This window comes from Mesoplodon mirus (assembly GCF_964341445.2).
Source record: "Mesoplodon mirus genome assembly, chromosome: 13".
NCBI lineage: Eukaryota > Metazoa > Chordata > Mammalia > Artiodactyla > Ziphiidae > Mesoplodon > Mesoplodon mirus.
In genome coordinates, this window is record NC_138989.1 from 88,910,361 (window position 1) to 88,924,350 (window position 13,990).

The 13,990-nt window shown below is 56.5% G+C and overlaps 1 protein-coding gene across 7 annotated transcripts in view; it reads left to right on the forward strand.

The window, feature by feature from the left end:
• The first annotated feature begins 2,253 nt into the window (after nt 1–2,253).
• Nucleotides 2,254–13,990, forward strand: part of CTDP1 (CTD phosphatase subunit 1) — a 46,887-nt gene continuing 35,150 nt past the window's right edge. For 2 of the 7 annotated variants that reach the window (XM_082641741.1, XM_082641739.1), the window contains exons 1-5: nt 2,254–3,235; nt 8,498–8,581; nt 9,236–9,329; nt 10,677–10,805; nt 12,456–12,606. In XM_082641741.1, coding sequence (XP_082497867.1) covers nt 2,931–3,235; nt 8,498–8,581; nt 9,236–9,329; nt 10,677–10,805; nt 12,456–12,606 — 763 coding nt within the window. In that variant the 5' untranslated portion in view covers nt 2,254–2,930. The remainder of the gene's footprint in view (nt 3,236–8,497; nt 8,582–9,235; nt 9,330–10,676; nt 10,806–12,455; nt 12,607–13,990) is intronic. The other 5 variants (XM_082641735.1, XM_082641737.1, XM_082641736.1 and 2 more) reach the window with 3 other exon arrangements.

Genomic DNA, 13,990 nt, shown 5'->3' on the forward strand with positions numbered 1-13,990 from the left:
GCTATTTCCACCACATCTGCAGTTACTTCCTCCACTGAAGTCTTGAGTCCCTCAAAGTCATCTATGAGGGTTGGTATCAACTTCTTCCAAACTCCTGTTAATGTTGATGTTTGGACCTCTTCCCATGAATCACGAATGTTCTTAATGGCATCTAGAATAGTGAATCCTTTCCAGAAGGTTTTCAATTTACTTTGCCCAGATCCATCAGAAGAATCACTATCTATGGCAGTTATAGCCTTACGAAATGTGTTTCTTAAATAATACGACTTGAAAGTTGAAATTACTCCTTGATCCATGGGCTGCAGAATGGACGTTGTGTTAGAAGGCACGAAAACAACATTAATCTCACTGTACATCTCCATGAGAGCTCTTGGGTGACCAGGTGCATTGTCAATAAGCAGTAATATTTTGAAAGGAATCTTTTTTTCTGAACAGTAGGTCTCAACAGTGGGCTTAAAATATTCTGTAAACCATGTTGTAAACAGATGTGCTGTCATCCAGGCTTTGTGGTTCCATTTATAGAGCACAGGTAGAGTAGATTTAGCATAATTTTTAAGGGCTCTAGGATTTTCGGAGTGGTAAATGAGCATTGGCTTCAACTTCAAGTCACCAGCTGCATTAGCCCCTAACAAGAGAGTCAGCCTGTCCTTTGAAGCTTTGAAGCCAAGCACTGACTTCTCCTCTCTAGCTATGAAAGTCCTAGATGGCATCTTCTTCCAATATAAGGCTGTCTCATCAACATTGAAAGTCTGTTGTGTAGTGTAGCCGCCTTCCTTAATTATCTTAGCTAGATCTGGATAACTTGCTGCAGTTTCTACATCAGCACCTGCTGCTTCACCTCGCACTTTTACATTATGGAGATGGCTTCTTTCTTTGAACCTCATGAACCAACCCCTGCTAGCTTCAAACTTCTCTTCTGCAGCTTCCGCACCTCTCTCAGCCTTCATAGAGTTGAAGAGCATTAGGGCTTTGCTCCGGATTAGGCTCTGGCTTAAGGGGATGCTATGGCTGGTCTGATCTTCTATCCAGACCACTAAGACTTTCTCCATATCAGCAATTAGGCTGTTTCGCTTCCTGATCATTCGTGTGTTCACTGGAGTAGCGCTGCGAACTTCCTTGAGGAACTTGTCCTTTGCGTTCACGACTTGGCTAACTGTTTGGCGTAAGAGGCCCAGCTTTCGGCCTATCTCAGCTTTCGACAAGCCCTCCTCACTAAGCTTAATCATTTCTAGCTTTTGATTTAAAGTGAGAGACGTGCGACTCTTCCTTGCACTTGAACATGTAGAGGCCATCGTACGGTTAATAATTTGCCTATTTTCAATATTGTTGCGTCTTAGGGGATAGGGAGGCCCGAGGAGAGATACTGAGACACGGAACGCACGTCAGTGGAGCAGTCAGAACGCACACATTTATCAGTTAAGTTCCCTGCCTTACCTGGGCGCGGCTGTCAGCGCCCCAAAACTACAACAGCAACGCCAAGGCCATCAATCACAGATCAGCGTAACCAGTGACGACGGAAAAGTTTGCTTGAATTACCACAACGTGACACTCAGACAGAAAGTGAGCAAAGGCTGCTGCAAAAATTGGTGCTGACAGACTTGCTCCATGCCGGGTTACAACAAACCTTCAATGTGTAAAAAAAAACGCAGTGTCTGTGAAGCGGAAGAAAGCAAAGTGCTGCAAAATTATGCACGTACTACTGTTGAGCTGTCTGCCTTCCGTAAATTACGTCAGCTTTTGCTTCATGCACCTGGGGGCTCTGCCGTTGGGACAGGTGCTTATGTTCAAATCCCACCAGAGAAAGTGCAGCTCTTCAGAAATCCTATCAAGAAAGACCTTGAAGGCCCCCGCCGACGACCACTCCCACTCCTCCCTGATGGCTCGGCTTGTCTCCACAGTGGCTCCCGGTCCCTGCGCACAGTGCACCTGGCCTCCCCAGGCGGGCACGGCGGCGAGGCGACTCCGACAGTGCGGTAAGGGCCAGACCCCGAGAAGACCCCAAAACACGCACCCCAGGGCGACGCGGGGATCCCGGCGCCCACCAAACTCCAACCCCAGACCGCGCACAGCATGCTGGGACCACAGTCCCCGACTCCCGCGAGGCACGTCGGGATGCCAAACGCCTGACTGGGATTATGGGACAGCGGCGCGCTGCACGCTGGGCCTCGTAGTTCTACGACGGACGACCGGCCTCAGCACGTGATGGGAGGAGTTGTGGAACGTCAGCCCCTGTTGCATGCCGGGACCAAAAGCGCCTGATGGGGTTTCTGGGACTCCGGCCTCGCAGTCCTAAGACACCAGCCAGCCCTCAGCGCATAACGGGTTGTGGGAACAGCAGCGCGTTGCATGCCGGGACTTGTAGTTCTCATGACGCCGGCCCTCAGCCGGTGACGGGGACTGCGAGACAGAGACCCTAGTTGCCCGCCGGGATTCACGGCGCCTTACGGGGATTCGTGGTACAGAAGAGCGCGTTGCACGCCGAGACTTAGAGTCCCACGATGTCCAGCCACAGCGCCTGACGGGGCTTCTGGGCCGGCAGCCCCGCCTTGCATGCCGACCCGCAGCCCCAGATGCCGGCGCTTATGTGGTGGATGGGGCGAAGGAACAGTGTTCCCACTGGGCCCAGTCGCAGAAGCGTGGTCCTAGGACGCGCCCAGTTCCCATGGCAGGCGGAGGATATCTCGGGCCCCGCGTGGGCGTGTTTACACCCAGGCCCTCGGCGCCTGCGCGCACGCACGCGGTGGCACGTGATGTCGCACGCTGTCCCGGAAGTCGGCGCGGAACGGGCGACTGTTGGAAGCCGGTGCTCAAAGGAGAATCGTAGCGCCGCTGCTGCTTCCGTCTGGGCCGGGGTCGCCCGGTAGCCCGCGATGGGCGCCGGGCCCTGAGCGCCCACCGCCGCTTTTCCACAGCGCCTCCGCTCGGCTGCGATGGAGGCACCGCCCAGCGGCCGCGTTCCCGCCGAGGGCGCCCAGCCGCCGGCCGTGGCCGAGGTGCGCTGCCCCGGCCCCGGACCGCTGCGCCTGCTCGAGTGGAGGGTGGCGGCTGGCGCGGCCGTACGCATCGGCTCTGTGCTGGCCGTGTGCGAGGCCGCCGCCTCCGCGCAGTCCACCGGGCCCGCCCCTACCCGCGCCGGCTCCGGGGGCTGCGCGCGCACGGAGCGCAGGCTGAGGTCGGAGCGCGCGGGCGTGGTGCGGGAGCTGTGCGCGCAGCCCGGCCAGGTGGTGGCCCCCGGGTGAGTGGGAAGGAGGGAGGGGGCTGAGTTCTAGAGGGAGTTCTGGGCTTGGGCCGGGAAGGGGTCCTGGCCCGGCACTGGGTGGGAGGGAGTCTCCGGGGCGGCAGCTGAAGGCTGCGCTGTGAGAGAATTTGTAAGTTAGAGCCCACAGCTGCGTGGCTGCCTGTACTTCGAAGGCTGGACGGCCGTCCCTACTCGTGACGTTGCTAATCAGAGGCGGCGGGCCTTTTTAAAAAAACTCTCCGTCACCGGAACTGCACTCTTTGTAAAACAGTTGTGCTCTCTTTTCTCTCTTTCTGTAGTAGGTGCTTCCCCCCAAGACTTCACGTTTGTAAATTAGGAAAGGTAGGGGGTCACAGTGCGTGCAGGCCGAATCAGGCGTACTCCGTGCTTGTCGTAGTGTCCGCTGTTGGGAGGCGTGCACTTCTTTAGGTTCTAGTAAACCTTGCGAAACGTGGTTGTACAACCTGGTGCGGTTCTGCATCTCACCTCCGGAAGGGGGAGCGGCCTGGGCACAGGTAGGTCAGGAGGAGGAGGAGGAGTGCACCCTCCTGCCACGGGCTCTTGCTGTCGTACTTCTGTTTTAATCTAGTCGAGGGTTTTTTTTTTTCTTTTTTAAGGTGTATGAACCTGTCAGTTTATATCTTCTCCCTGACTTGACCAGTGTTGTGCCCAAAGGCGTGTGCACATGTCTGGTGGGGTTGTTTTCTTCGTCAGGAACAGAAACCTGGGGCAGGTGCGCATCCCTGCCTCCTGCTTAGTGGCTGGTGTGCAGTTTTCCTCTGGGGGGACCTCAGTACCCTGGGTGCTCCGTTCCCTTTCTGCCCACCCTGGCCCTCCCCGGGGGTTGGGGGGGCATCAGTCCCTGCTCCTCTCCCTGTAGCTCTCATTGCCCCTCTGGCTTCTGAGCATCTTCTACCCAGTCCACCAGCAGTGGGTGACCAGGATAGAGCTGGCCTCCCCCGCAGTCCTGGGGGTCTCATCCCACATCCTTTCCTCTCCTCTCGTCTTTGGTGGCGAGCCAGGTCCTCAGCCTTCTGCTCAGGCGCCTGCCCCTGCCCACTGAGTGCATCCGCCACCAGAGCTGTCTGCCTGGCCTCCTTTAGGAGGGAGGGGCTCGCTGTGCTGTGTGTGGGGCACACTGTCAGCGTTACTTTGAAGTCAGGTCTTAACCTGACCATTGCTTGGTCCATAATGAGCCTGTAAACCTGCCAGCTAAACGATGGAGGTGCACCCTGATGCTGCTGTTTCACTGTGTAGAAAACCCCTGAGGGAAAGACCTTTTCTCCACGTGGTTCTGTTCCGCTGCATGGAAAAGGCCACCGAGGCCCAGACGGGCCAGTTACTGGTCACAGCAGTTAGTGAGACTCACGTGCATGCATGGATCAGGACAGCCAGTCCTGCAGATCAGAGTAACCCAGTGAGGTCATGTAACCAATCAGATAGAGTGACAGGCTCCCCGCTGTGAGTAATTTTCTTTTTGGTGTGTTTTTGGTGTTTCAGGTCTTGGGGTATCTTACTGCAGTGGTTCATCGTGGGGCTTTTTGAGGACCTGAGGAGTGGTAGCGTTTCTCCTGGAAGGCAGGTGTGTGGGGGAGGAAAGCGCCAGCGCAGCGCCGGGCTCACCTGGCTGGAGCTGCCCCTGTCTCCATCTGCACTGTCCTCTGCAGGACTCCTCCTGACCACGTCAGAGGTTGTTCTCAGGCAGTGAACAGTTGCAGGAGCGTAGAAGCCCTGCCTCTGGGTGTGGTGGAAATAATCCGTAGATACTGTTGTGATCTGTAACGGGGTTGCGCGTTTTTGTAGCGCTTCATGCTGTCGGGGAGAATGGGGACTGTTCTGACTGAGACAGAGGAAGGGGCTGCGGTCCCAGGAGGGTTGGATGCACCGGCACCGCCCCTGCGGAGGCTTCGCCAGGGCTGCCTCTGCGCTGCTCTCTCCTTAGGCTGCGTTTCATCCAGAGCGTCCCCCTGGGGGGGTGTAGATAGAATGAGAGTCTGTTTCTATCTTCCTAATATATATGTGGATTGAAATTACCTGGATTTGAAAATTTTCTGACAAGGCACTGTCTGCCAGAGAGTAAGTCTGTTCATTGTGTACCTGATGATGCCTTTCCCCCTCACCTGTCTGCTTTTTTTCAATTCACTCGGGTACATCGATGTCTCCAAAGGAAAGGAAAATATATACATAAAGTAATCCGGAAACAAGATTGGTGATGGATAAGGACCGACACAGGAGGAGGCTCTGTAGGTGTGCCTTTGCATCTTCCATGGATATCCAGCCAGCTTTATCTGTGCCTGTCTGAACCTGATGTTTTTATCAGGGTCGTACAGTGCTGATGTTCTTAATTTCATCATTTCTGCTTTATTTCTTGATTCGTTTTCCTCTGTAAGAACAACTAATTTATCAGTGTGGATTCAGGGGTTCTTATTTTATTCAGTGGATTATGGTCCATTCCGATTACTTGCCTTAATGCTCAAACTGTCCTAGATTTGGAAGCGGGCGCCTTTCCAGGTCCCGTTAACGTAGAGCCTGGTCCTGTTTTCTGACACAGATGGCTTCTGCTTTCCCGTCCCCAGCCCTGGAGTCAGCCATTTCTCCAAGAAATCCTGCTTGCTTTTAATGGAGAATGGCATTTAGAAACCACAATCTGGGTGCACAAAATAGTCTCTTTTCCTCCAATATCCTTCAGTACTCAGAGGCTTAGCACTTAGAAGAAACCCTGTAGCCCTCCTAACCTGTAAGACCCGCCCAGACCCAACACCTGACAGCGACTGCTCCAGGGAGCAGCGTGCTGGGGCCCAGCTCCCCGACACGGCTCTTTCTGATACACCCTGTGCTCTCTGACCTTCCTATTGGAGCAGACACAAAAGCTGATGAGTACAAAAAAATCAGGAGAGTTTGATACTTATGTATTTGGGGGAAAATAACTTGTTTAGGAATTGCATTTGATGGTTATCCTATGGATTTTCTTCAGGGACGAACCAGGAAAGTTGACCTTTATGGGCGACTGGCCTAGCATTCTGCGGCTTGTCTCCTTGGCTGAAGCGCTGTTTTTAGAGTTCACAGTGCATCAGCCCCTTGGCTGTGTGGAGGATTAGGGTAGAACGCGGCGCACTCGGCGCCTTTCACCTGGCCCGGAGCAGCGTCTGCAAAGCTGGAGGAGGAAACAACTTGTGCCGAAAAGGACGTTGCTGCTGTGCTCCTGTCGAATTCCCTTTCCCCTTCTCTTGGCATTTTATCTCTTTTGGGGGGAATTTTTTCAGCCCATGCAAAGATGCAGAAGTCAGCTGGGATAGACAGCTCTGACCCTGGAGAGCGGTTCTGAGTGATCTGGTAATTGACAGAAAATACAGTCGGCCCTCCATGCCACAGGTTCCGCATCTGTGTATGCAGCCAAGCTTGGATCGAAACTTTTGGGGGGTGGGGGGGAAATTCAGAAAGTTCCAGAAAGCAAAACTTAAATTTGCCACATACCGGCAATTATTTACATAGCGTTGACATTGTGTTGGGTATCATAGGTAACTGAGAGGTGCTTTAATGTACGCAGGAGGATGCATGTAGGTTATATGCAAATACTAGGCCATTTTATATAACGGACTTGAACATCCTCGGATTCTGCTACCTGCGGGGTCCTGGAACCAGTCCCCTGCGGTTACGGACGGGTGACTGTCAAGTCTGTTTCCCCGCCTTTTAACTTGGGCTGAGTGTTTCTGAGCTGCTGTACCCCGTCAGTTTCACTCCACCAGCTGTGCCTACCAGGAGGAGCGCTGTGTGGAGGCTGGGCCCCCAGCTCATCGCTCTTGGCCCGGGAGCCCCTGGGTCACTGGTGTTCGTGTGGCCTGCACTTTCTCACAAGGCAGCAGGTCAGCGGAACCTGTAACTAAGGTGTAAGCAACATCAGCATCTTTAAACCTCCTGGGTTGGTGGATGAGCCAGTTACTATTTCTCAAACACCTGCCGCCAGCGTCCCCGGAGGTGAGCGGCAGACTTTTCACCAGGTGCCAAAGGGCCCACACGCACCCCTGACCCGTGAGCAGATGTCTGAGATGCACCTTTGACCTTGAGCAGAGTGCCTCCGGTCCACTTGCTGGCTCCACCACACCGTCGCAGATGCTTCCTGGGCCCCGTTCTTCCTCTCAGGCGCAGGAGAGCAGGGCTGGCTGGGAAGGGTCCCGGCGGGGAGGGGTCTGGTAAGGTGGGCGCCCCGTGTCAGCAGTGAACGCCCCCCAGAACTGACCGGGTGGGGAGGACCAGGTGCGGCCCGGCAGTGATCTCACCCTGGAACCCAGGGCATGGCCTGCGTGCGGCCCAGGTGCAGTGAGAGCTGGGAAAGCAGAGACCCCGACCAGGCCATGGGCGGAAGAGCCCTGGAGGCGCTGCTGGGCGAAGGGGCCGTGGGCGCCTTGTGGAGGGATTTGGGTGGACGTGGGGGGCTGACGGGCCACACGTGGAGAAGGCCAGCAGGGCAGGTCTCCCCTGGGTGCCGGATCACCAGTGGCCGAGGCGGGCAGGACCTGGAGCAGGCGCCACCAGAAGGGCAAGGTCGAGGGAGGAGCCGCGTGTGCTCAGGGCAGCCGCTCGTCCGCCGCTCCACTTTGTCTAGGATCGGGGCGAGGGGGGCAGTTTCGGGGAGAGGTTGAGACGGCGTTGAGGGTGGGAGAGGGGCCGGGCCGACGGGGCCAGGGCGGGGCCTGATGTGCCCTCCCCGCCCAGCACGGGGGTCAGTGGGGCGTCCTGGCCCAGGGCACCGAGTGGCTGGTCGTGATGAGCAACGGGCCGGAAGGGCGGGGAGGGAGGAGGCCCTGCTCGGAGGAGGGGTGTCGCCTCCCTGGTTCCCCCCCCACATTTGGCAGCTCTGTCTGCCCGTGAAAATCATTTGCAGTCCAGAGCCTTTAGGACAGAAACAGGTGAGGAGGGAGGGGTGCAGAGCCGTCCGCCCTCACGTGTGGGGCACCGACCAGAAGGCCGCTGGGCCTCACAGTCTTTGCTTTGTGGGTAAACGCCCAGCAGGGCCTCCCTCGCGACACTGGCACGGGGCCCAGGTGTTTCATCGTAGATGAAAAAGCCCTTCATTTTATAGCCAGAGAAGTGGCACCCCTGGAGGGTGATGTGAAGCAAAAGTGATGCAAGCGTCACCGGGAGAACTGGTACCAGAATCCAGGTGCCTTTGTGCCCACTCAGATGCTCTCTAGAGGAGTTGGATAAAGCAGGAGATTTTCGTTCTTGCTAACTTGTGACCGTTTTCACCCCCAATTCTAGGGCGGTTCTGGTGCAACTAGAAGGATGTAGCCACCCCGTCGTCATGAAGGGCCTGTGTGCTGAGTGTGGCCAAGACCTGACCCAGTAAGTTCTGGCAGCTCGAGAGTGGGACACCGTGACCCCTGCAGCGCAAGGGTGGTGGGTGTGAGCATGGAGGGACCAGACGCCCGAGCGGCTCGGGCTGGAAGATCTGTCTCCACTGCCCCTCATCTGCCCGCGTGCAGCGTGAGTCAGGCCGCCTCCTCTCTGGCTTGATTTCTTTGAGCTCTGAAAGCACTAAAGCATGTCTGCCGCCCACCCCAGGTGTGGTAGGAAACAGCTGGCGGGTTGGGATTTGCCTTCTTATCCCCGCCAAGTGAACCGTGCTCCCCACTGGGACCAGCCGTCCCTGGACGCAGCCGGCACTTCACAGCCCCCAGGCCCCCATCTTGCAGCCTGCGCTAGTTTGCCACCACTGTTGAGCGGTTTCCCCCGTTTGTACGTGTAGAGCAGTGTGCTGTCCTGTACTTTCGCGCTCTGGGCCTCTGTGTTTCAGTGGGGCCATCTTTATTTTCAAAGGGAACTCTGTGAGTGTGACTCGTACTTAATTTTTTCCTGGGTTTTCCTGTCTGTTTTCAGACAGTGGGGGAAATTTCAGCACTAAGCCCACCGGCCTCATCAGCTAAAGTCTGAACTAAAATTTCTGTGTAAGTTAATGAGCTGCAGGTGTCGTTTCAGCAGCCCCTTCTCGCTTCGCAGGCTGCAGAGTAAGAATGGGAGGCCACAGGTGCCGCTGTCCACGGCCACCGTGTCGATGGTGCACAGCGTCCCCGAACTAATGGTGAGCTCCGAGGTAAGTGCACCGCTGGCAGGGGCAGCGTTTGGGAAGACGGTTCCTGAGAGCTGTGAGCGCATCTGTGGGCCGCTCTTAGCGTCAGGGGCGACAGAAGACACCAGCTCTGTCGTCATCGTCATTGTGTTCCCAGCGTGGCCGCGGTGGACGGGTGGTTTATGTGGCGCATGCGCGGGCTGCACCCCTTCCTCCTCCTTCCCCAATGATCCCACCTGCAGGCGGCACTGCTCCGCGGGGCTGCGTTGAGTCGGGAGCTCTCCAGGGTACTGCAGCCGGACCCTGGGCTTGGAGAGCTGCGGGGTGGGAAGAGAGCCGAGGGGGAAGCGCAGAGCCCGGGCGGATTGTGAACAGGGGTGAGGGGAGGGCATCTCGAGGGCTCCTGCCCAGGGAGCAGGGGGCCGAGCAGGAGGGGCGAGGTGTCAGGTCTGATCAGTGCTGGCTGCGTGGACGTGGGGTGGAGGGAGAGGGCCCGGTGCTGTGCTTTCATGTGCAAAGACATACAAGTGCTGGAGAGATGTCTGGAAAGAAAAAGGTTCCTTTTGTACATTGCCGTGTTGGTCAGAGGCCTCCTGACACCTGGGTGGGGTGAGTGAGCATTGCCAGGACAGGGCACTAGGCACGGTGCCCACCTCACAGGGCTCTGTAACAACTGGCTTCTTGTCTTATCGCAAGGCAGTCTCAGAGCTCTACGTTTTTGCAAGTAGTAGGTAAAAGCTCTCTTCAGAGTTATAATTTTATTAGGTGTGTGCTTTTAAATGATAGGTACCTACTTTGTTTTTCATGGGAAAGACAAAGTGGCAGGTACGTGATTCTGGTTTTTCTGAATTGCTGAAATTTAAACAAATACATAGTGTATGTTTAAGACAAAACAAGGAAGTTTGAGGATAGAAAGAGAAGAAGGCGCCCCCGTCATCCCTGCTGTGAAGGACTAACCCTCGCCTGTCCTGCGTGAGCCGCTTCAGGAGCGGACAGTGGCACCCCTCCGCCCCACGCTCGGCCCACTGCTTGTCTCAGCTCTGCCGGTCGCCTGCCCTGAGCGGCTCCAGAGCCTTCAGCTGAGTCTGTATAGACACAGGCACTTTCTTCTCGGCCCCCGTTCACTGGTCTACCTGTTTAATGAAAAGCAGTCACAAGGCAGAGTGGCTCGAAGAGGGTTGGACCACACAGGACTGGCTCCGGGCACTGGGGCCTAGTCCCCAGGCCGCTAGGCTTGTGAGCGAGGCGGGCGAGGCGTGCGGGGCAGTGAAGACCACCCTCAGCTTCCTTTTCTGTTTTCTGATAAGACTGAGTTTTGCTTTGGATCCACATGTACTTCCTTTGTCATCTCTCTTTTTCCTTTTTAACTAGCAAGCTGAAAAGCTAGGAAGGGAAGACCAGCAGCGACTGCATCGCAACAGAAAACTAGTGCTCATGGTGGACTTGGACCAGACCTTGATCCACACAACGGAGCAGCACTGCCAACAGATGTCCAACAAAGTGAGCTCCTCCGGGGGGCGGGATGGCGGGTGCAGCCCATTCAGCAATGGCCCAGGCCCGTGCAGCGTTGTTACAAGCTTTGTCCGAAGGAGCTTGGGTTCACGGCTCAGTAAGTGAGCAGGCGCAGGTCGCTGTGCTCCGGACGCTCTCGGCCACGGTGCGGGGGACGGTGAGTAGCTGGTGAGTGCTGGTGTTGAGTCCCTCACCCACAGAACGGCGTGTGGTTTTCAGTTACGTAAGTCTTTGACGTCATGGGCTCCTCTGTAAGATGCTCTTTGTGTGACGTCCGCGATTGGCAGGCGTCTCGGGGGTTTCCTGCATCACGACCGCTGCACTCAGGCTGGGTGGGGCAGAGCTTGAGGGCATGGCTGCGGCGAGCACCGCAGCCACTCGGCGCTCGATCTGCCTGCGAAGCCGGGCCTTTTCATTCCTTTCATAAGAGTTTGCACGGTTACGCCACTCCCGTTCTCAGCTTGTGTGGCAGGAGGGTGTCCTCGGGGCCGTGTGGACGGCGCTCAACTGCTGCTGGGGGCTTCCCTGTGCCTCTGCCCACACCTGCCCACTGGCCAGGCCCCTCTGGACCCCCAGGCGGCATCCGGGACGCATGGCAACCCCCCGCCTCGCCCCCAACTCCGGACCCACAGGGCACCTGCTGGTGACAGCCAGAGAGGCATGTTGAATGCTTAACGTCGGAGATCCTAACTTGGGATTTTAAGGATGTCTCTGTTGCAGCTTCTGGACGTTTTAGCTGTTGAGTATGGTGGAAGGTGTTTTATACCATTTCACACTCCCAGATGCTTTACCAGAACAGCCCCATCATGAGGGGTGTGACGAATTTAGAGCCAGCAAAAAATTAACTAGGCCTCAGGTTGTTTCCTTTCTTTTTAGTTTATTACTACTGAGAAAATGATAAAGAGGATTAAAACGATCAAAGGTTAACTCCCTAAGGAGAGTAGACATGCGTGCACGTTAATCACGTATAAGCAGGTTGGGGTTACTAATTTCATCTGTCTCCTAAAGGTGTCTGCAAATACTGTTTCAGCTTCCGTGTTTCATTTGTAAGGTAGTGAAGTTGCATCTTAAACCGTCCATGAGTCAGACTGAGTGATGTGGGACCCTTGGTTTGTGTTCACCACTAGCTCTGGGAGACGCTGTCAGTAGCCCCTGGAGGTGGGGTCTAAGTGGTCCGCAGCGGCTCTGCTGCTTGCGCTGTGTGCGGTGACTCTCTCAGGGGTGCTCACTTTGTCCGTGATCAGAGGAACAGTGTTGGCAAGACGGTCAGGGTGTGTAAGCGTCCACCGGTGTCCTGATAGCCTCTTAGTGAAGCCCTCGGACAGCCGAGGTACCATAGTCATCACAGGAAGTTATCCCAGGTGGGTAGTTACCTGGTCGTTCTGGGTAGCTCCATGCTCGTCCTGGGTGCTTACCGTAGGTGGTTACCGCAGCAGGAGAGGTGGAGCCCCCGTCCCCCATAGAGCGTGAGAAAGGAGAGCATTGCTGTGGAGTGGGTGGGGTTCACTGCACGTAGACTCCGCCGGTGTCCCATGCAGCTGTCATGTGTCACGTGTCAGCCGCAGGGCCAAGCCTTCGCGGTGGCTCCCACCCCCTGACCGGCCGCTCCCACCCTGTGACTGGGCCTGTTCTCTGCAGGGCATATTCCACTTCCAGCTGGGCCGGGGCGAGCCGATGCTGCACACCCGTCTGCGTCCGCACTGCAAGGGGTTCCTGGAGAAGATCGCCAAGTTGTACGAGCTTCACGTCTTCACGTTCGGCAGCCGGCTGTACGCACACACGATCGCAGGTGAGCGGGCCGCGGGCTTCAGTCCCCCCACTGGAGACTTAACGTTTGGCTTCTCTCTTTTTCTCGACGTTTTTTGAAGATGAAGGGGAAAGATCAGGAAGGTCTCTCAAACTCAGTTTCAGTCTCCCAGCGGGTAGGTGGGGGCCCAGTTAAGTCGGTCCACAGGCTGCAGGCAGACGAGAACCTCCCTGCTCTGCCGGGCCCACGGGCCGTGACCAGACGCGCTCCAGTCCGGAGGGCAGGCTGCCGTCACTGTGGTCAGCTGCACGCCACGGGCCACTTTGGAAGTTGGTCAGGACCACACATACGTGGAAAAGTAGAAACTCTCTCTATGAGGGTTCTTTTCAAAATGTTAATCCGTTAGGAAATAGCTCTGGAGCCGTGTTGCTTGTGTTTGTCTGCAGTTAGCACTTTCAGCGCAGACAGAAGAGTCTCTCTTACTTGGAAGGGAGCAGCGTGATGATGCATTAACCTGCTGTCCTAGCTCGGGCTTGCGGTTCTGTGCTGGCTGCTCTCGTGCGTGGACACAAGGGCCCCCTGGCCCCCAGCTCTGGCTGGGGACAGGCCAAAGGGCACCAGCTTCCCCTGCGTAGGCACACTTGGGCTCCGGCCCGCTGGGGCCCATCAGTGGACATTGGCACCTGCAGTGTGTCCCAGCTCCTTAGGATTAGTTACAGGGACGTTAAACTAAGTACTTTTAAATGCAAACGCCTTTGCAGATGGGTCTTGGTCTTGTCAGTGGGGAAACACATTTTAAATCCCCTCTAACACTTGGTGCCTTTGTAGGAAACGTTAGTCACCAACACAGAGGCAGCATATCAGTTAATCCATCCTGTAACTAACGTTCAGCGTGCTCACCTTCAGCACGTGGCTGTTCGGCGGCTCCCGGGAGCATGGTGTGGACACTGACGCACCTCCTTTGCGGAGTTCTCACACCGCTGAGCAGGCCACACCCCACGTGGGAATAGCAAGTGACGTCTTCAGGCGCGGCCTCGGGCTTCTCCTTGTGGCCGTCCCCTCTGGAACCTGGCCTCGCTAGGGGTCAGTTGGTGAGGCACCAGCGAAGGTCCGGGGGGGCATCCCTGCTCGGCCTGCTGCCCTGCCCCCCCCCCCAGGGCCTGTGGCCATCGCCGCTTCCTGAGGTTCCTGAGAGCAGGGCTCGCCCCATCTCAGGCTGCGCCGTGTGCCGTAGAATCCCAAGTTGCAGCAAGTCCAGACAAGGCCGTCACGAGGAAACTGCAGGCAGTGTCCCAGCGACAGTGGGTGCAGAGACCCTCCAAGCAGCACCTCAACCGCGGACCCGAGGTGGTTCGGCCACCCCGGTGAGGGCGTTGAGAGCGACCACGGTTCACCTGCAGAAAGGGCCCGGGAGGAGGCGCTGGTG